The sequence below is a fragment of the Brassica napus genome, chromosome C5 (assembly GCF_020379485.1).
Source record: "Brassica napus cultivar Da-Ae chromosome C5, Da-Ae, whole genome shotgun sequence".
Lineage (NCBI taxonomy): Eukaryota > Viridiplantae > Streptophyta > Magnoliopsida > Brassicales > Brassicaceae > Brassica > Brassica napus.
The window spans coordinates 5,778,653-5,802,077 of record NC_063448.1 but is presented as its reverse complement, the minus strand read 5'-3'; the positions used below and the strand labels follow the sequence as shown (position 1 = coordinate 5,802,077).

Genomic DNA, 23,425 nt, shown 5'->3' with positions numbered 1-23,425 from the left:
GCGACTCTTTTGAGTACTCCAATGATAAATAGATCTCTCGATGTTGAAAGAGATGTTTAAAAGATCCTGGTAAGATATTATATAAATAAGTACTTTGGAGATGCTAATGGTAATAAAGCATATGTGAGCTTATATGTCTTGCAAGTTGTATTTGATAAAATATAGTTTTAGACAATAATGTCTTTGCGAGATATAGCTCATTTCCTATTTATGGAAATTAGAACGGCGTCGAGAACATATCCGTTCTCTCCAAGGTACGTATTGATTTAGGATTGATTTATCCTAGAAACCCCGAGTTTGGTATGGTTTTGCAGATACATGATATTTATAAAGTCGAACACAGACCGGCTATGTTTTTACAATTGGTGGAACCGCGATCTCTTGGCGGTCCCAGAAACAAACTCTGGTTGCGACATCTTCGAATCAAGCAGAAACTATTGTGCTTCACAAAGCATGCCGAGAATGTGTGTGGCTTCGGTTAATGAGTCACCACATACAAGAATCAAGCGGAATAGTCAATGAGAAAGAGCCGACGAAAGTATTTGAAGACAATTCGGCTTGTGTCGCTCAACTCAAAGAATGCTACATCAAAAGCGACAAAACAAAGCATATCTCTCCAAGATTTTTCTCGTACATATGGGAGCTCGAGAAAAATAAAAAGGTGGACATCAAGTATGTACGGTCATGCGACAATCCCGGCTGACTTGTTCACAAAGGCTCATCCCAATACAACGTTTAAAAAATACGTTTATGGTATCGGGATGCGGCATTTACGTGACCTGTGACGAGAAAGCTAGGGCCACTATTCTTAGAGGGAGATTACGGCGGTGTACTCTTTTTTCATTGTCATGGTTTTTATCCCAATGAATTTTCCATGACTAGGTTTTTAACGAGGCACTACGTTATACAAATTGGATAATCAAGGATGAGTATTAGATAATGAATGATTATCCAATATAAAGATAATGTTTATCCTTTTGGTAGTAAAATATTATTTACTTCTTGGTGAAGGCAATGGTTGCCGATTTACCCCTCCTATAAATATGTGTGTTCTCTGATCAAATGAAAGTGAGAAATAAATCATTCAAGTTTATTATATCTTTCTCTTTTGTTCGATACATACAACATATATAATAAAACACAACACTCTCAATTAATTATATATCTCCTTCGTTGACTCTTCGCTATCACATAAGCAATATAAGCTTAGTCTCATCTGTTAGGTTTCTTAATTCACAACAGAAAATGCTTAATCCCACTAAGTTTTGAGGAAGTGGGGGGGGGGAGGGGTAAAAAAGAATAAACATGACCTAATATTTCTTTAAACCATAGCCTATAGAGTCATTGTCGAAGTGACATAGGAATTACAAAAAGCTTCGATTTGTCCCACATAGTTGAATTTATGGGGCGCAAAGACAATAGGCTAAATGCATTGGTCGACATCAATGTATATAGCATATGATAGCATCATGTGATTTAAAAGGCACCTTCCACTTGGATTATATTCACATGTTTGAGTTCTTTACTTTATCTCTTTCTTTAGGGTTCTTTGAATTGTGAATCATTTGTTTGAATTTAAAAAGGTATTATCCTTGACAATCTCCATTATCACTGGATGGAGAAAGTTTGCATCACTTCTTATCAACGATCAGTGAGCTGTTTTCTATTATATTTAACTGAGGAGGGCATATTATTCATAATATTTCAACGATCATTCAAGTGCCAATAACTTAAATCATTCAGATAACAACTTATTTTGATGTATCATACTAAACATGGACAAGGACTGTTGTACACGTTGCAACATCGAAATATGTATTATGCAACATCATACATCACATTAATTGCAGGATATCACCATGTGTCTTAAGAGTTGAGGAAGTGTTTATTTAATTTATAGTTCCAGCAACTATCAGGTTTTTCTAGTAGTTTTTTAGTCGATGAACATGCTCGCACCAGCCAAACAAAAACCAAGACGTGTAATATAGTGATGTGATGTGTCACCACTTAGATATTGTATTATTTGAAAAGATACAAAAAATGTAGATATTATGTTGGTTGGTTTGATTATCATGGCGTGGGTGTTATATGAATGAAACAGAGTACCACTTAGCTAAATCCATATTTCCGTATAGATCATAGTCAATGTACAAAAAGGAACAACATGCCAAGTTCGTTAAACTAACTAGTCCGGAGTGATTTGGTTTTAGTTATGTAATCTTACAATAGCATGTCAGTATTGAAGAATATTATACCAGCCAAATGAAATAGTCCAAACATAGTTACTTTAACAAAAAAGGGTTGATAAATTGTTTTGAACTAAACATAGTATTAGTGTGATTTTCGTTGTAATCCAAATCTAAAGCTTTCTAAATAACAAAACACAATCAGCTTTCAAAAAATTATTTATCTCCCCCACATATTACACAATTTCTAATTTTTTCCCTTAACCCCAGTCTAAGTATAACACGTCTGCTCTATATCTCATTTAGCTATTCATTTCGAAATTTATAGTTGCATATATTTCAATTCAAGGATAGGAAAACAGTTGAATTTGGATGTAGTTGATTAAGTTCAAAAGTATTGGGGTTAAACCGGAAATCAGAACTTTAATACATGGCCCATATCAAAATATCTCTTAAAATAAAAAGACGAAACGAGACTTCCTCTGTTTGTCAAAGTGTTCTATAAAAGCAAGACTTAAACCCAAACAACACGAAGAGAACCCAAGAGTCCAGAGAAGACGATAAAGAAGAAATGAAGTTGGTTTGGTCTCCCGAGACTGCATCTAAGGCCTACTTAGACACCGTTAAATCGGTAAGTTTTTTTGTTTCCGGTGAATCGCATCGGAAAAAACATGTAACGATCACTTTCATGTCTTGATTAGTAGTTCTTGATTCACTCTTGTAACGATCTCTTTTCATGTCTGTTTTGTTTTTTTTTCTCTCATCAGTGCGAGAATCTTGAAACGCCTGACGCGGCGGAGCTAATAGCTGCGATGGCGGCTGGCTGGAACGCGAAGCTGATCGTGGAAACATGGTCATACGGAGACGCAATAGCCTCGAGTATCGGCTTAAACGTCGCAAGCCAACACGCAAACGCTAGACACATATGCATCGTACAAAACTCGAGAACAGAGTCGGCTTACCTCCAAGCCATTCAAGAATTATCTTCATCTCCCTTGAACTTACCAGAGACGATCATCTCCGAAGAACCCGAAAACGCGATGAGGGAGATACAAGGAATCGATTTATTGGTCGTGGATTGGCGGCACAAGGAACTCGCAGCGGCTGCGTTGAGGAACGCTACGTTTGGAAGCAGAGGAGCGGTTGTGGTTTGTAGAAACGGGTATTCGAGAAGTTCTTCGGGTTTTAGCTGGAGAAGGGCTTTAAGAAGCAGGGAAGTTGTTAGAACTGTGACTCTTCCAGTCACCGGAGGTATTGAGATTGCTCATGTGGCGGCTAGGAATAAGAACTCGGGAAAGAGCGAGAAGGGTAAGAGAACATGTGTTTAGTATTTAGAATGTAGTTAAAGAGACAAAAAAATAAAAGACAAAACTGCGAGAAATGTTTTATTTGGATTCTTGTATATCACTTTGTACATAAGATTCCATAGATGCTATTGTACCATACTTGTCTTAGATCTCAGCTACAACTAATGATATGAAAAACCTTGCATTTAATAACAGATTGAGCAAAACTTGTTGCATCTCATTACTTTGCATCCTTCTCTGAAAGGGCATTGCATTGCATGCATGGTTTTGTAACTTCTTAACAGTTTTCTTCTTCCGTTAGATAGGCAACATGTAAATGGAGTAAACTAGACGCAGAAAAATATCAGAAAATTTATACTAATACAAGGAGAGTGGATGATTCCGCTAGTGCATTTTTCCTGTGAATGAGCTTCAAAGTTGTCCAAAAAAAAGTGATCCATTGGGTCAAATAGCACTTATTAAGAACCGACCATATTGAAGATATTCATTCATCTGAAAGCGTATAGCTATAAGTTAATCACTATGTCAGTCATCAGATTGGGCTCGAGAACAGTTCTTTAGGATTGCTTGAGAGTTGAGACCATCACATTACAATAGAACGCTACTCCATGACTTGCAAGTTACAAGAGGAAAAACTAAACCGCTTCCGGTTTAACGTTTCAAAGCTCCAAGTGTTAATGTTGGGTTATTGCATCTCTACATATTGCTTTTTGTTGGACCCATGACGCCTTAAACCTCGTTCTATCAACCCAAACCCAACTAATCAAATATCATAGCCTGAAATGAGTAATCTAAAACCCAACAACTTAAATATGAACGAGGCTTTTCTGTGGATATTTCTTTGGTATTGTTCAAATATCTATTTTAATAATTCAAAAGCGACGAAATAAAAAAGTTTAATGTTTTTTACATGTACGTTGGGCAAAATACAACATGGGGGGGAAAAACAGATGACGAATGCGTTTGTCGTGATGCGAAGTTCCCTGCGGTGTTGGGCTGTCCGGATCCTGAGAGGTCTGACCATCTTAATGCGATCAGTGATATTTATTTTATTTTTTTTAATGGAGAAATGCTGATAAAAATAAGAAAAAAATGGTGAAATTAATGAGAAAGCATGTAAAGAGGCGTCACGTGCACACGATCCAACCGGTGAATACGGACATGTCACCAAAAAACCTCTTCAAAATTTATTACTTTTTGGACGATCTTGCCCTCTCACTGTCCCATTTATTACCTATCACATGCCCCTTGTTTTTCTTTTTTTTTGTGTTAGCTACCTTTTACACAATATCACCCAAGAATGCTTAAAATTTCATACTCAATTTGATACATCCTTTGCTTCCTCAGTTCTCATGCTTGTTTATTAATTTCAAAACCACAATCACATGAAATATAGAATGAGAATTAAAGTTGGGAGCTGCAAAGAACCAATGAATAAGGCACACCAATCTAACATGTCATAGGCCAAAATATGTTTTTGTTTGGTAATGTGGGTCAACCAATCTCATAAATGAGTTAGCTGGATTTGCATTTGATGCTGCTTTCTTCTCACTCAGTATTTAATGTGACAATTCCCCCTACTCTAGTATTTATTACTAAGCAACAAATAATAAATACAGACTTTCATATCTCTCGTTTTAAGCAGTTTGATGTCTATGTTTTTTTTCTTCCATATTCACGATATCTAACGAATTATTGACTGGATGTCTAAATTCTTTATTATGAAAAACAATCTTCCAAGGATCACATAATGTGAACCTTAACGAAAATGGTGAATGGGGGCGGTAAACATGCAGATAACTAAAAAATAATTTATGGAAATATTCGAAACCAATGTATTTTTCTTAATAATCACAAGTTTTTGTGTAAGAAGTAATGGAAACAAAGAATCAAGTTGCTTTGGCCTAATGGTAAAAGAGTTCCGGCTGAAATTTCCACTTTGGGTTTAAGTAGCATTGGCCACCCATAGACGTCTTATTTAAGTGACAAGAAAATCCAGATTTCTATGAATCTCGTGGGATTGGTTTTTGGGCCTGAAAAATTTTCGGGATGCCCACATTTATCCAAAAAAAAAAGAAAGTAATGGAAACAAAGCTGGTATGACATTGTATAGTCTATTTTCATTTTTTCTATTATCCACTGCCAAGAAAATTTACTCTCTGAATCATCATAATGTAATGTTCTTAAACGTACCAACCAGAACTCTAAAGCTTACAAAACCATTTCAAACTAGAATAGAAGCAGAATTAGAATTCACACCAAAATTTGCAAACATCAAATCTATGTGCAATGCAATATGCAATTTAATAATATAGCAAATTGTTTTGTACACTTTATATGAAAAAGGAAAAGATTGAAAAAGAAAAAAGAACACCTCTCCCCTCTCTCTTTTTCCTGACGGGAATTGTCGTTACACCCGTAGATATACACATGTATCACGTATGTATATTTTTGTTTGTATTTGTATGATTTCAAGGATATTTTTTACGAAGACATGAAAATAAAATGAAAGTACTAGGTGGGTAAACTTATGACTTAGATATTATTTTGAGATGTGTTTGACATTAATCCCTATGTGTAGTTGTTATTCCTTCAACAACAATGTTTTTGTTCGTCTGCTATTTGTGCAGATGTTAATTGCTTTTAGCAAAACTATGTGGTTCGTTTCATAAGTAATGATCACAAGCTGCTGAGATTATTCATAGAGACAGTGAAAAACATGAAAAGAGAGAAATTAAAACAGCCCTTTTACATATCCAAGGAAACTACAATCATTACATTTCATATCTAATCTATTAAAACAGGAGTACACAAATGAATTAACCCTGACTTTTTCCTAATATTTACAAAAAATTGCCACTGACCTAAACCAATGCTTACACTAAAACCAACCCTCCTAAATTCAATCTAATCTATTAAAACAGGAGTACAAAAATGAATTAACCCTGACTTTTTTCTAATATTTACAAAAGATTGCCACTGGCCTAAACCAATGCTTACACTAAAACCAACCCTCCTAAATTCAATTGTTTTATTTAACCAAACATCAAATCTTCCCTTAACCAGTCGTATATGTTTTTAGCATTTATTTGCAGCTTTATCATTCATTGCTGTTAACTGCTGCATTATGAATTAGAACCCAGATACAGCATACCTAAACCATAAAAATATCACAGTGTAATATAAAATTCATCATAACTACAATACATCTCTTTGTACTCGGATTAGAAATTTACTTAGAGTTTGCAGAAATCATATATGTTATATTCTTACGAGTACATACTAATATAAAAATAACTGATGACCCCTTATCATGTAAGATTATATCTAATGTCATGTCATAGATTACAAGTGTGTAATATGAAACCGGTTTATTCTCTTGGTAAAACCAAAGTTCAAATTCTATACCCCCTTAACCAAAATCCTTTTAGTGGAAATCATTTGAGATATGGGAAAGATTTTTTCCTAATATTTACAAAAGATTGCCACTGGCCTAAACCAATGCTTATACTAAAACCAACCCTCCTAAATTCAATTGTTTTATTTAACCAAACATCAAATCTTCCCTTAACCAGTCGTATATGTTTTTAGCATTTATTTGCCGCTTTATCATTCATTGCTGTTAAGTGCTGCATTATGAATTAGAACCCAGATACAGCATACCTAAACCATAAAAATATCACAGTGTAATATAAAATTCATCATAACTACAATACATCTCTTTGTACTCGGATTAGAAATTTACTTAGAGTTTGCAGAAATCATATATGTTGTATTCTTACGAGTACATACTAATATAAAATTACTGTTGACCCATTATCATGTAAGATTATATCTAATGTCATGTCATAGATTACAAGTGTGTAATATGAAACCGGTTTATTCTTTTGGTAAAACCAAAGTTCAAATTCTATACCCCCTTAACCAAAATCCTTTTAGTGGAAATCATTTGAGATATGGGGAAGATTAATATGACTAAAAGCTCGAATGAAACATTAATGTTGTTTCCGTATAACACTCATGCGATCTTTACGAATATCCCTTTTATATTAAAAGAGGAAGATTTTTTAAGACTAACCTTATGCTCATGTGTTATTAACCAAAATGTCATTTCCTATGTGGCAACACTATATTCACTCTCATACTCTCTAATTAAAAATCCTCTCTTTACTAGATTTATTACATTCTTTGCCACTATTTATTAATTATAGCTTAGCATAATGTTTTAATAGTATATCTTGGTAACTTACAATCTCAATGTAGACGAAGGAAGTAACCGGTTATTTGGTAATGTGTTTTATATCATTTTAAAACCGGTTGACATATATTATATTACATATGACTACTATACTCGAATGTTGTTTAAATGTATACTCGAGATCACACTATATCAAATGAGATTATAACTTGAAATCGGTTTAATGTATTTTTCTTAATGAAGATTATAATTTATAATTTGAAATCGGTTTAATGTATCTTTACATGTGATCTTAATGAAGATGATATCAAAACCGAGTGTTGCTTTTGTTGTGTTACTTTTCGATTTTATGTTAATGTGTTTTATATCATTTTAAAACCGGTTACCATATATTATATTACATAAAAATACTAAGGAATCTCATTTTCATGTATCGAATATATCACACTATATATTATATCACATATGAAAATAATCAATGATAATTCAATGTATACTCGAGATCTTTGGCAATGTTGATAACCATCTATCAATGCAATAAATCAGGAAATATGGCAATTATGGTATTGATTGCCATAATATAATTTTCAAAGATCATAAAGACATTGTCAACCACACAATATTTGCGTGACAATGCATGATTGCCGTATGAATATTTCAAATTAGGAAATATGAAGCTAAATATAACACTAATTCCGGTTATATATGTACTCATTAATATTGGCCGAATTTGGTAATGGAAATTCATCGTCGAAACCGAATCATATAATCATATTTTTGATCTTCACTGACTAATTTTGAATTTAATTTAGTTGACTAGAATCTCAGTTTGTTTCCTATACTATTCCAATAAATTCGCATAGCAACGATCAAGGCAAGTTTTCAAAATTCAGTATTTTGAATATAAAGGGGATGCGAATATTTTGCCTTGGACATAATTTTAATTGATTTTACGGAAATAATTATGGCAAATAGCTATAATTGCCCTCGGCCCGCGTCTTGCATATATAAATACAAGGCCGTATGATTACATCTCCTCATCCGTAAAATAGTATCCTATATTATATTTTGTTTTTTTCATATTTTAGTATTATTTTGCTTATGTTTCGTTTTATTTTATATTTATAATTTAATTTATGAAAACAATAATTTTATTGCTTTTGTTTTGTTTTTATCTTTACTTCATAATTTATTTTATATAAGTTTTTTGCTTACTCTTATGGATTCATTTCCACGAAATATACTTCAATTAAACAAAACAAATACACAAGTTTTTTTTTAAATCCAAGCTTAATTTATATATACATACCCAATTTCGTTGAATCCCCCTTATTATATGTAATATTTCTTTCTAACACTACTAACTTTCTAATACTTATTGATTCAAAAATCTCTTTAAATCTTTTCATTCCGCGCAGGGCGCGGGTTATCATCTAGTATTAGATATTACCTTATTCTTGCTATTTAATCTTCTTATTTATTCTTGAAAATCAAATATCAATTAACCTAGAAACATTCGGAATTAGTTACCATATAATGCGCTAGATATTTTAACATTATCTAGGATTGATTATCATATATTTAGTATCGATATCACTGAATTTAAAAAACAGAATCTAAAAATATCTAAATTGTATCTAAGTTCGTCATATTAAAATATTTAAATTACGTATATTCTTTTTTTACGTGTAAATCAAGTTTCATATCTTTTGGTTAAGATTTCTTTAAAAAACCTACACCCTTGAAAGCACAATTTTTGTTTTTTACAAAAAAAAAGCACAATCTTTTTCATCAAACCATCATAGCAAAACAACTTTTACTCTTCTCAAAAATTTCTAACACTTCAAAACCACATGGAGAGTACAAGTTAAACTGCTTCATTTGTGGAAACAAATCATCTCCTATGGAGGAGAGTCACTTGAAATGGTCCAAGCCGATGTGTTCTATGTATATAACTACTGGTTTGTTCTTATACACATTGTCTATACTTAAATGTTGCCGCATCAGACTTTCACTTAAAACAATTTCTAATATTGAACCCTTTGCAAATATATTGGTGGCAATTAGACTTGCAGAAGGAACTATTAGAAACTCTTACAAAGATTTCTACCCTCACCTTTCGAAGATCAAACCAACATATGGAAAATCATGAACCCTTGCAAGAATGCCTAATGTAGCATTTGCCAATTCATTTTGAAATATTTTAAAATAAATATAACATCCGCACGGGCGTGCGGGTTGGGTTCTAGTATACACTAATACACACGTACACACACAAGTCTATATAATTTTGACCTTTCTATATTGAAAAGTCTGGGGAAATAAAATTCATGACAAGTAACATTCGAATAAGTGCTTATGAAAACCTGCAGAGCTAAACAAAAACAAATATGAATGAAAAGAACGAACGCCAACTAAACAAAGAAGCTTTATAGTGTTGAACTATTTGTATATGACTATACTGGCGGATCCATATGTGATCTGATGAATATAGTGTTGAATATTAGGGGAATTCAAATGTATATAAAGACATAAAATCTTCAGAGCGACGACAACAAAACATGTCTATTAGAGAGCATAGTCTACGTTTTGGACTTAGCTTGAACTAAGATGGAAACAAATCTAATATTTGACTTGGCTTACCGCCTCAACACCAAAAAAAGGATCATCATTCTACTATTATTCTAGTGCTTCATTAACAAATTGACTTGAACTTTTTAATATTATCATGACAGTCTCTCTAGTAGTGGGTGTATATATAAAAAAGTGAGGTATTAAAGCCGACAATAAAAAGAATAGCAGAGAAAAAAAAAATGGCTCCGTCGTCTTCATCTTCTCCTTCCAAATCTCCTGTTCCATCTCTTCACCCATCCCTTCATTTCACTCCCGTAAGTCTAACTCAAATCTCTATTCTTTGTTTCTGATGAAAACGCAGGAATTAAAAGAACACACAAACCTCAAATTTGTTTTGTTTTGTCTTTTCTCTCTGAACAAAAAGTATGTTTTTTTTTCTTCTAATATTTCAAAAAATCGTAGAATTAATATGGCACAGCTCGAATCTTTCTTGTTCTTGCCTGTTTTCCTGAGAGCGTTACGTACAGACTATTATTTTCCGGTTCCATGAAAAAGTGGGAAGAAACTGTTCTGATAACTTTATCGTCAAAAGTTTTCATCATTTTGATCTCAATGATTCCATTAGAACTTCATATCGTGTCACCTGAGGATCCAAAGATTCCATTTTTTTTCTCATTTTACGAAAGAAAGATTACGTTTTTATAAATTTTAAAAACTTCTCTCTGTTCATTCAGATTCCAGAATGCGAAGAAGACGACTTCCACGAAGAACGATACAAAAACAGAGCAACACCAAGCAGCGACGGCGGCTCTTCCGCTACTCCAAGTCGCCACCGTCACCACCGCCGCAGTGACGAGAACTACCAACACACGCTAACGCCTCTCCACCACAACGGAAACAGAAAACGGCACGACTCCTCCGACGACGAATACGGAGGAGCAGTCTCCTGTAACAAGTGTCGTCCTCACCACTCTCACCGCGAAAAATTCTCCGTCGTCCCTCTCGAAAGCCACCACCACAACAACAACAACAACCCTTCCTTCATCTCCAGCCCCAACCTCATAATCAAATCAATCTTCCAATCCCTCACGCGGAGAAGCCCCAAACCCTCCTCCGCCGCAGCGTCTTCCCTTCCGCCGCGCTCTTCCTCCTCCGCCGCAGCGTCTTCCCTTCCGCCGCGCTCTTCCTCCTCCTCCGCCTCCGCCTCCGCCGCAGACGCTTCAAGAGAAGAGCAGTGGCGGCTAGCCGTGGCGGAGCTCTCTCACAAACTCATCCAAGCCACGAAGAAGAAAGAAGACGCCGTCGTCGAAGCTTCCCGGCTGAAAACGTCCATGTCGGAGCTCGAGAAGAAGCTCAACAAGCTCGAGATCTACTGCCACAACCTCAAATCGGGCCTCGACGAGTGCAGCAACAACAACAAGAAACAGAATGTTCCTGTCCGAAAAGACACGTTCAACGACAGGATCATCCAGCAGTTTCTTGTGTCGGTCTCGGAGTCTCGTTCTTCGATCAGGGCTTTGAGCAGAGCTCTCGCGTCGCAGCTGCGTACCGTCGGTGGGAAAGTCTACGAGCGGCTCTCTCTCCTCCTCCAGCCTTTCGACGTCAAGATCAACTCTTTCGCGAAGAACCCGAAAAGTCTGATCTTTTACCTCGAGGCGATCCTGAGCAGAGCCTTCTTCGAGGACTTCGAGGCTTCCGGGTTTCAGAAAAACGGGTCGACCCGGATTTTGAACCCGATTGATCGCTGCGAGTCTAATTACGCTTCGTTCAACGTCTTGATGGAGCTAACGTGGGACGAGGTGTTGAGCAGAGGGACGAAGCATTTCTCCGAGGAGTTTAGCCGGTTCTGTGACCGGAAGATGAGCGACGTCGTTTCTATGCTTTGCTGGAACCGAGCGTGGCCTGAACCGCTTTTACAGGTAAAGTAGTTAACGGTTTTGTAGATTTTCATTTGGTTTATTGAAAAGTAATTGAATCCTTCTGTTTTCTTTTGTAGGCTTTCTTTGGTGCGTCGAAGAGTGTTTGGTTGGTTCATCTCTTGGCTAACTCGGTGAACCCGGGTTTGCAGATCTTTCGCGTGGAGAAAGATGACCGTTTTGATCCGGTTTACATGGAGGAAACTGGTGGGGATCGGTATAAGAGTGTGGTTCGAACTATGGTTCAACCTGGGTTTTATGTGTATGGTAGTGTAGTTAAGTGCAAGGTGGTTTGCAAGCATTGCGGCAGCGACGAGGAGGAAGTAGTGGAAGACCGTGTGGTCAAGGAATGTAATAAAAACGACAAGAGTTTAATAAGCATTTGTAGCCCATTAGGAGTTTAGTTTACTTGATTAAGGAGATAAAAAATTGGTGAGTTTTGTTTTGTTCTATGAGCTTGTAATTAAAGAAAGGGGGAATGACCTTTGCAAGTGAATATTTTAAAACTGGTTCTATTTAAATAACATTTACAATGAATATTTTGTTGGTTTGTTGTCAAACTGATTCAAGAGAAGAAGTCCACTAAAGTAAAATATTGGCGTTTTCTCGTTGGCTTCATATTCTTGGAGCTGGTTACATGTAGTTCACAGTGGCATCTAATGGTTGTCGTTACTTGTTACATAAGACACATAAATAAGATTAGGATATGCATAAATAGGGGCTGGGGTTAGAGTGATATGTTTAAAATGGTGTGTATCTCGGACCATCTCCAATAATACACACTATATTTTATTTTTAAAATAGAGTAATTTTTGACGTAAAAAAAAAATAGAGTAATTTTAATTATATTTTAATGATATTCTATTTAGAGTAAAAAATAGAGTGATGAACCAAAATAAATAACTTATTCAATATACAGAGTAAATTCATTTTTGCTCTTCTATTATAGACTGAAAGTTAGGATATCATTGGTAGAAGCATGTTTTCTAAACTCTATTTTAAAATGAAAAAATAGAGTGAGGTTGGAAATGTCAAATCAATACAAACATTAATATTTAAAATGTTAAATCATTAATGTGAAACAACTTCAGATAATTTTGAACTTAGAGCATTTAGACTGAGTTCCCGAAGATATAGGTTTTGAGATCTATACTATTTTTGCGAAATGATTTTCCGTATTCAAATTCTCACGTTAAAAGTTAGAGCGGTTAATATTGTTTATAAAAATAAAAGATAATTTCTATATATATTGTGTTGCTATATTTTAGTTATAAGAAGTTAATCATAAAAAAACATAAAACACATAATTTAATATTAGTCAAGTAAAATTTTTTATTTTATATAGTCAAAAATAGAACTTTGAGTGATTTCCAAAATTCATTATTAATAATGAATATAGTGTGTAAAGAATCTTTCAAACATAGTTTTATGGCTAATGAATATAGTTTATAACCCATGTAAGTTTTCAGAAAACATTAATCCAATAACAAGCATATCTATTTTGATGAATAAATTTGTCATATGTAAATAATTTGGTATTCGGTTAAAAATTTTGTGAACATAAGCAATAATTTATCATGATAATTTTTGAATTACTAATGCATATATGTAACTATATATCTAAATTAGTTGTAGAAATTCATTTTTAGTTGTAGTCCCACAAAACGTTGCTTAACGGTCTGCAGCAACAGCGATTAAGGGTGAGTTGACTAGAAACGCGCGAAACGTTTACAAAAAAGACCCGGTCTAGATCGAAACTTCGATTTTACCGATTCAAACCGCCGGTTCGGGTCAAAACGGTCTAAACTATATCTTCAGCAGCAACCGCGGTTTTCGAGAATTTAAAGTTTAATTTTCAATTACGGTCTTCTCTTCATCGTCGGTCTTGGTCTCTGTCGTTTGTCGTTGTCTATATTTTGATTAGTTCGCGATCTTCAATCTCTCTCTCTCTCTCTCTGGCCGATCTTTTGTTCGAATCTACTACGATCGGAGATTCTAAGTTGGTGGTGGGGGATCGCAGCTATGTCGTACTCAGATTCCGATTCGTCGTCGTCTCAGGCTGGCGAATACAAAAACTTCCGCCAGCTTACACGTGAACGTGAGTTCTCTCTCTCTCTCTCTCTCTATATATTTATCTGATCTACTCTGTTTTTGACTCTAGTTGATTCGGATTGACTTGTCGAATTTACGATGTCTATTTCTGGTTCTGTGGAGTTGCCATTTTTATTAGTCGTGTTGATTCAATTCTGAACTGATTCTGGGCTCTACAGTCATGAAAATGATTTAAGTGTTGATTCAATTTTGATTCATTTAGTTACTGAGTAGAGTTATATGCAGTGTAGTTCATCTCATGCATTCTTGGATCTATATTCCCTGAGGCTTTTGGCTCGTTTTCTTGAATATTTTTTTGGCAGTGTGTCTGATCTTCTTACATTTCTGTTATTTTCCAGGACTCTTGTATGAGATGCTTAGATCTACCAAGACTGGGAGCTCAAAATCCACCTGGAAGGTATGTTTGCGTCTTCTTCCTTCACCATGGGCTGGCTGACGCTGACCCCAGGTTATGTTATTGGCTTTAAACTTGCCTTGATACCTATTTTTATTCTTTGCACCCCTAGGTACTAATCATGGACAAACTCACTGTCAAGATCATGTCCTACGCCTGCAAAATGGCTGATATCACGGACGAAGGAGTTTCATGTGAGAATTTTTAAGTCTTCTTTTTTTCTTTTTTTTTTTTTTGCAAGGATTCTAGTTTCTATATCATGCCTTTTTTACTTGGTAATAACTTAACTGGTGTAATCCATCATTTTCTGTGTAGTGGTTGAAGACATTTTTAGACGAAGACAACCTCTACCTTCACTGGACGCCATTTACTTCATCCAGCCAACTAAAGAGAAGTAATTCATCTTTCATGTTCCTTACCTGCGTTCCAAAATGTGACATTCATTATTTCCTCTTATATTATTTATTTCTTCTGTTTCATCAGCGTCATCATGTTCTTGTCAGACATGTCTGGGAAATCACCACTGTACAAAAAGTAAGGAACTCTTAGTCATCGGATCTATCCTAAAGACAATTTCTTCAAGACACTGATTATCTTCTTTATTCCTCTGCATCTGTGAAGGGCATTTGTCTTCTTCAGTTCACCCGTTTCTAAGGAGCTGGTTGGTCACATCAAGAAAGATTCGAGTGTATTGCCCCGGATTGCAGCATTAAGAGAGGTGTATATTGTGAAACTCCATGCTTTCTAGTGTATACTGATTGTTGCTGTTACATTTTAATTACTATAGTGTATGTGTTTATAGATCCATGATAGCAGCCATATGAATATGATTTTCATTTTTGCAGATGAACTTGGAATTTTTCGCCATTGATAGCCAGGTATGATTAGTCCGAACTTCTTGTGTTTGTGCAGTTTAGCCATGTTTATATTGCTCTCCGTCATGTACTTCTTGTTAGTCTATGAATGCATGTTTCACATTATGAGAGAGGGCAGAAGACATTTATTAACAACAACTTATACAGGGTTTCATCACCGACCATGAGAGAGCTTTAGAGGATCTTTTCGGTGATGAGGAAACTTCTAGAAAAGGCGATGCGTGCTTAAATGTGATGGCCTCTCGAATTGCCACAGTCTTTGCTTCACTACGGGTACCAATCATTTTTCTCACAATTAGTGACTATTATCTGGGGGATGACTCTTCTAAATCAGTTTTGACCTCACAGGAGTTTCCAACAGTACGATACCGAGCTGCAAAGTCACTTGACGCATCGACGATGACAACTTTGCGCGATTTAATTCCCACGAAACTTGCAGCTGGAATCTGGAATTGTCTGGCAAAGCATAAACAGTCGATTGAGAATTTCCCACAGACTGAAACGTGTGAGCTGCTCATCCTCGACAGATCCGTAGACCAGGTTTAGAACTGTTCTTCGCATTTGATGGTTCTTTCATTTATTTTATTTGTATTGTTGTGTTATATGATTAGCAGCATTTTGCTTGTTTGGAATGTCTAGATTGCTCCTATTATACATGAGTGGACTTATGATGCTATGTGCCATGATTTGCTGAACATGGAAGGGAACAAATATGTACATGTGGTAAGTTCAACTCTATGCTGCTGGATAAGTTATTGTGATTCTCTTCCTGGATACTCCGTGTGATGTTCTTTTAGTGTTTTAGATTCCAAGCAATTCAGGCGGAGAACCAGAGACGAAAGATGTGCTCTTGGAGGAACATGATCCTATTTGGCTAGAGCTTCGACATGCACATATAGCAGATGTGAGTCTGATGCCTAGGTGTATTTCTCTTTGGTAATTGAAAAAGGTGAATACTCTTGACGTGTGTTTTTTTTCATCAGGCTAGTGAAAGATTGCATGACAAGATGACCAATTTCTTATCGAAAAACAAAGCTGCTCAGCTTCAGCATGGTAAGAGGTGGGTATCACTTTTATCTTTGTATATTAAACTTCTCCTGAACTGGTGGAATCGATTTTATTGTATGTCCTCTAGTTATTAAGTTTGATCATACTCTGACATAACTCTGAGTTGATCTACGTAGAATACTTTATTTGATTGGAGAAGTTCTTTGGATTGTTCTCTCCTTTTTAATCAATTTTCATCGTCTCTTATTTTTTAGAGATGGTGCTGAGCTTTCTACGAGAGATTTGCAGAAGATGGTTCAAGCATTGCCACAATACAGTGAACAAATAGACAAGCTATCTCTCCATGTAGAGGTACTTCGGTGGTTATCTGCAACGCTCCCTCCCTTGTGTTTTCTTGTTGCGTTCACCTCCATTTCAAAAGTGATATGCCTCTAGTTTGTATCCTTAATTCGAACCTTCAAATCTTTAAATTGTGCTACACACTGTTGCTCTATTAATATACATCATCCGATTGACATTTCACAGGATTTAGTGTCTGAAAATTTATGTAACTCTTTTCTTATGGTTGCAGATTGCTAGGAAAATCAACGACCTTATCAGAGAGCAGGGACTTAGGGAGCTTGGACAACTTGAACAAGACCTTGTTTTTGGTGATGCTGGGATGAAGGATGTGATCAAATATTTGAGTACTCAAGAGGTTTGCATCTAGTTATAATAGTGGTTGACTTACTGTAATACTTAATGAGGCATTGAGCTGTCGAGCTTTATGTATTTTTTAAACTCATGTACAGGAGGCAAGTCGTGAAGGCAAGTTACGCCTGTTGATGATCCTCGCAACCATTTACCCTGAAAAGTTTGAAGGTGAAAAGGGTCAAAATCTAATGAAGGTACTTGGGGATGTTAATGTTTCTAAATCTTTGTTTGGTTCCTATCCACCCCCACCTAAGGCTTTATTATTTTATTTTATTTTTCTAGCTGGCAAAACTCTCATCTGATGACATGAGCGCTGTAAATAATATGAGACTACTTGGTCCAGCTGTCGATGCTAAAAAGAATGCACCGGGAGGTTTCACCTTGAAGTTTGATCTTCACAAGGTTACATCTTCTCGCTGAATGCCCCATCTATATTTTGAAATGTAAGTGAATCTTCCCTAACATTCTTTGTTAATGGCTGCAGAAGAAACGAGGTGTCAGGAAAGAGCGTGAAGAGGAAGCAGCATGGCAGTTATCTCGATTCTACCCCATGATTGAGGTTCACTAGTTTCATTTTCTTTAGCATAATGCAAAACTCACGTGTTGACGGTTCTCTGATATGTGGAATTTGGCAGGAACTGATCGAGAAACTTAGCAAAGGAGAGTTGCCAAAAGAGGATTACCCATGTATGAACGACCCAAGCCCAAGTTTCCACGGATCAACGTCACATTCTTCATCAGCTAGTAGTAGTAGTCAAGGCCAAGCTGCTCAATCCATGAGATCAAGACGCACACCAACATGGGCTAAACCAAGAGGTTCAGATGATGGATATTCAAGGTAAACCGTTTTTAAAACAATCCCAGTATCAATCCAAATATGAATAATAACCTAAACATATAAGCCAAGATTTTGTTTCATTCTTGCAGTGATTCGGTGTTGAGACATTCGTCTAGTGACTTCAAGAAGATGGGACAGCGAATATTTGTGTTTATCGTTGGTGGAGCAACAAGATCAGAGGTAAGAAGCCAAGGAAAGAAAAGCTTTTACAATCAACGCATAGAATCAGGATATATGATGATCTCTTCTTACTGTTATATTTGTTTTTTCAGTTAAAAGTGTGTCACAAACTAACCACGAAACTCAAAAGAGAAGTAATCCTCGGGTCTACAAGCCTTGACGATCCTCCACAGTTCATAACGGTAAGCCACATTCATACTTGACGCACCGAGATTTGACAAACTATGAATCACCCTCTCAATTAAAGTAATCTTCTTGTGTCCCACAGAAACTGAAGCTTCTGACTGCAAACGAGTTATCAATAGACGATCTTCAAATATGAGAATAGAATCTCAAGTCAAATCTTAGTCTTTGTTCTCTGGTCTCCCAATCTAATGTGTAACCAACCATGTTAAAAGACATGAAAGAAATGGATAAAAGTGATCAGATTATGAGATCATCGACTCTTAAGTTTACACTTATTGTTTGGCGTCTATTAATGTAAAGCAGCTCATGAAGTTGACTTCTAGATCTTTGGCTATTTGTCCTGTTAAATTCGATTGTGTAAATTACCCTAAATCGTTCTTTTGCTATCTCAGGATGTCTTATATCATCATTCAAATCTATTTCTTCTGAGAATAACTACAGTCGGTCATCCTATAAAATGCACATCACAGATTTATATTAAGATCCTCTTAACATGAACAACAATAAGACGTTTAAAGTATACTTGAATATTACTTTTTAGCTTTGGGATCAATAGATTATCTGATTAGCTGTTCAGGTCCATAGAAGATACCAAAAGAAAAGGGTCGTCAGTAAACCTTGTCTCATGAAACCGTGCATTTCCCCCCTGATGATACATTCTGCAAGTAACCATGATCAGTGTCAGCTATGGAATGCTTCTCAGTTAGAGACATATATTTATATAGCAGTTCATTAATCTAGCAATCTCGATATTTAAACAGATTTAGACACCAGCTAGCTTGGTGTTCGATTACGAAACAATATAAAGGCTGCATTGTTGATTTTACCATCAGTTTTTAAAGTTTGGATGTAACCCAATATAAAAAAAAGTCTTTTCTAGTGACTATTTTGTCAGTAAATTTAATCACTAGATACGATCATATAAATTATATGTGTAGCGTCACTAGTGGTTAAATCTACGCAATTGTATTATAGTGTTCAATTGTGCAAGTACTAGTAAGTAGTAACTATATTGAAATCACTTGGATAACACCAAGCGTTATATATTAGTGTTCTTTTAAGGAGTTGAATCCTATCATAAAATCGTCTTTGATTGTTTTTTTCTTTGTGGTGACATGTATACATGTTCTTTACTTCCTCGATGTCCTGAACAGTTGAATTCATCGTTTTGGTATTAATCATATTGTTTAAAATGTCCTAACATATAATCTGAGTTTTTTTGCTAATTTATTACTTTGAATTGCTAAGGAGATGAATGTGTAAGTTTTTAACGAATCAAAACTTATATCATGTTTGCTGGTTAAATGATTAATAGAGAAAAAAATATGTTTTGACCTATATAGTTCTAGTTCATCATTTCATTTAAATAAAAGAAACATAGAGCAAATTATTTCTTCACATGCTCCATCGTGCGTATCTAGGGTTACTCATATAAATCTCTTAAATGCATGATTGGAGACATACCTTCTCTTTTATCATTATGCTTTAATACATATACTAGGTGATGACTCGCGTCCTGCGCGGAGTGAGTAGACTAAAAAAAATTATAAATTTAATCAATAGATATTGAATAGGTAAAAGCAATAGTGAGTTATTATACATGGTTTAGATTTAGGAGTTCAATCCGGTAAAACCGAACCGAAATAGAAAAAATGTTTTGAATTTTGTAATACCGAATATACCGAATGAATGTTATTTTTTTTTTAAATGCGCTATATGGATATGGTTTGGCATATAAACTAATTATACTGATCAAAGCGAATAAAATGAAAATATGTTGTATAATTATATGTAAATTCTATAATATAATTAGTAACATATACATAATTTATTTATTGATATGGTCTTCATACTTAAAATTTTTATTTTACTAATTTAATATTTTGTTTTAAGTCAAAAGATATATTTCATCTCTATCATATTAAAAAAACATAATTTTATATTTTTTACGCTGACATATATGTACACTAATATTTAGTTAATAATATTATGGATTGCTAATTTTTCTATTCTATAGAAAATATTATTGTTATCAACTTAATATGTTTACTAATTATTTTAAATTGTAAAATAAAATAGTCTATTTAAAAACGAAAGTATCTTCGTGTTTTATTAAAGCCAATATTTAATTATATAAAGTAAAATTTATAAAATTATAAAAGATCATTTTTTTTTGAAACAAAATGTTATTAAAGACAAAATGTTATAAAAGATTATATTTATGGTATTTTGGTATAAAACCAAATAAATCGGAAACTGGCTGTATATAAACCGGACCAAACCAAAATAGATATGGTCTTTAATATGGTAGCTATTTTTTATAAAGATTAGCAGAAGTAACATTTGATTTTTTTTTTAAGATTTAAAAAATATATAGCATAAGAAAACCATTTCACTGGTCTCTTCACCAGCAGCTGAATACTGCTTCCAAAGTTTTATGACTTTCACCCATCTTCCACAAAGACTTCTTTGGCTCAAGTCAGAGATGAAATTCATGCCACTCATTTTCTTTGCTAGTTTTGAAACGTTTAGGTTGTAATACCGTAGATATTAGGATAGTATGATATATATACACAACTAATAAAGTTCTGACCCAGGAGATTTGAAAAAAAAAATGAATATCCCATTGCCACAAAGGAATGTTGCAAATCCCTAATTGTTCATACATTTCCATACAATTATAGAAAGTATTATATGCAAGGAGCTAAAATAAAAGAAGTCCATATTAAAAATGATATTTGACTTTAACTTTAACCGAAAAAAATTATATAAAATTCCGTATTTAATGTCTATCACCATTTATGTTAATTTCGTAATAAAAAAATCTTGTTGCAAAAGTTAAAGGATTGAAAGAAATTTAATATGTCATTCCTTTTTGAATGTATTTTACAATCACTCGAGATTGCGTTTAAATTTTTTATACACGACATTTTGATTTTACAATATAATCGAGTTTCTATTGCTCAATCCCAAAATAAATGTCACGTATCCCATAAAATACGAAAAAATAATCAAAATTAATGTCACGTACCAATGTTTATAGTAGAACATAATTATGAATCGTGTCCCTAAAAAATGTCATGTATCATTTATGAATTGTAAAAAACATGATATTTGACTTTAAACTTAACTGGAAAGAATTATATAAAATTCCAAATTAATGTCTGTCAGCATTTAAGTTAATTTTGTAATAAAAAAGTCTTGCTGCAAAAGTTAAGGGATTGCAAACAATTTATTATGGAATTCGTGTTTGAATGTATTTTACAATCACTCAAGAACATGATTATTAACAATATATTATAAAAATATGGAGATTTGAAAGGAGCCAAAATAAAAGAAGTACATATTAAAAATGATATTTGACTTTAACCTTAACCGGAAAGAATTATATAAATTTCCATATTTAATGTCTATCACCATTTATGTTAATTTCGTAATAAAAACAATCTTGTTGCAAAAGTTAAAGGATTGATAGAATTTAATATGGCATTCCTTTTTGAATGTATTTTACAATCACTCGAGATTGCGTTTAAAATTTTTATAAACGATATTTTTATTTTACAATATAATCGAGTTTCTATTGCTCAATCCCAAAATAAATGTCAAGTATCCCATCAAATACAAAACAAATTAATCAAAATTAATGGCACGTACCAATTTTTATAGTAGAACATAATTATGAATCGTGTCCCTAAAAAATGTCATGTATCATTTATGAATCATAAAGAACATGATATTTGACTTTAAACTTAACCGGAAAGAATTATATAAATTTCCAAATTGATGTCTGTCAACATTTATGTTAATTTTGTAATAAAAATGTCTTGTTGCAAAAGTTAAGAGATTGCAAACAATTTAATATGAAATTCGTTCTTGAATGTATTTTACAATCACTCAAGAACATGATTATTAACAATATATTATAAAAATATGGATTTTTGTCTTAGCTATCGAAATTTGTTATATAGCCATGATATAATAGCTAAGAAAAATACACTTAATGTATGCTAACTTCTATAAAATAATACAATATATATATCGAAGAATCCACTAATATTATAAATTTGTAAAATAATGCAGTATACACATCGAAAAATACACTAATATTATGCCACACCACATTTGGGAAAGACAACCTTTCGTAGTTGTCTAAGTGTATTGTTAATAACCATCAGTGTACACCATAATTTTAGTAATGTAATCACAATTCATATATTATTTACAACTATCAATTGGTTTTTAGTAATGCAATAAAGAATCATATTGTATATTGTATGAAAGGATCCAAATAATAAATAATGGCATTACATGTAATTAGTCTAGGCAAGGAAGAATTATTTAATAAAGGTTGTGAGAACGATTAGGAAAATTTCATATTAATACACAACTTTAATTATAATTTCCAACTTAATACACGAAGTTATAAAGTGACCAAAATAATACATAATCTAAATTATTTTAGTCTTTTAATACATCTACTAAAGCCCATGTAATCAATTTACTTGGAATGGTTAATACAATTAACGAGAGTATAAACACCGTAAACAAAACGTTAAATTAATCATTTAGTTCTAAACCATGGTTAAAACTAATCTTTGTCTAAAACGGTGTCATTTAGAATGGTGATTTCCCCAAATTAAAAATCCTAATTTCTAAAATCTTCTCTTCGCGAAAGCATAACGAATTAGAATATCTTCTTCCTCTGTCAAGAGATTTTAGTTGCGACTCTGTGAAGACTAGCAACAACTTGCAACTATGAAAGAGAAGAAGACGATGATGCAACAAGAACTTGAGACTGAAAATATGTGGCTATAAAAGAGAAGTAGACAATTTTACGACAATTTGTTTGTGTTTGTTTCGTTGGTCATAAGTGTTGTCTGTCTTGTTGCTCTTATTTGTTTGTGTTCTTAGTCATAACTCATACGCTTTGTTATAATATGAATTTGTTCTCTTGTTTT

At 34.0% G+C, this 23,425-nt stretch overlaps 3 protein-coding genes across 3 annotated transcripts; all 3 read left to right on the top strand.

Moving 5' to 3' along the window:
* The first annotated feature begins 2,648 nt into the window (after nucleotides 1-2,648).
* On the top strand, nucleotides 2,649-3,685 carry BNAC05G09490D. The gene is made up of 2 exons (XM_013891112.3): nucleotides 2,649-2,817; nucleotides 2,954-3,685. The coding sequence occupies exons 1-2, from the start codon at nucleotides 2,758-2,760 to the stop codon at nucleotides 3,512-3,514; spliced, it is 621 nt and encodes a 206-aa protein (XP_013746566.2). The 5' UTR covers nucleotides 2,649-2,757; the 3' UTR covers nucleotides 3,515-3,685.
* A 6,635-nt stretch (nucleotides 3,686-10,320) lies between these two features.
* LOC106445591 (IRK-interacting protein-like) lies at nucleotides 10,321-12,720 on the top strand. Its single transcript, XM_048758027.1, has 3 exons — nucleotides 10,321-10,579; nucleotides 11,000-12,184; nucleotides 12,262-12,720. Exons 1-3 carry the CDS (start codon nucleotides 10,505-10,507, stop codon nucleotides 12,583-12,585), a joined length of 1,584 nt encoding a protein of 527 aa, XP_048613984.1. The 5' UTR covers nucleotides 10,321-10,504; the 3' UTR covers nucleotides 12,586-12,720.
* A 1,301-nt stretch (nucleotides 12,721-14,021) lies between these two features.
* Nucleotides 14,022-18,853, top strand: LOC106445588 (SNARE-interacting protein KEULE). Its single transcript, XM_013887172.3, has 21 exons — nucleotides 14,022-14,279; nucleotides 14,632-14,690; nucleotides 14,800-14,881; nucleotides 15,003-15,081; nucleotides 15,171-15,221; nucleotides 15,309-15,405; nucleotides 15,533-15,565; nucleotides 15,710-15,835; nucleotides 15,911-16,102; nucleotides 16,202-16,285; nucleotides 16,368-16,466; nucleotides 16,546-16,622; nucleotides 16,825-16,921; nucleotides 17,142-17,267; nucleotides 17,362-17,457; nucleotides 17,546-17,665; nucleotides 17,748-17,822; nucleotides 17,899-18,101; nucleotides 18,191-18,281; nucleotides 18,374-18,463; nucleotides 18,550-18,853. The coding sequence occupies exons 1-21, from the start codon at nucleotides 14,204-14,206 to the stop codon at nucleotides 18,601-18,603; spliced, it is 2,007 nt and encodes a 668-aa protein (XP_013742626.2). The 5' UTR covers nucleotides 14,022-14,203; the 3' UTR covers nucleotides 18,604-18,853.
* Nucleotides 18,854-23,425: the final 4,572 nt, after the last annotated feature.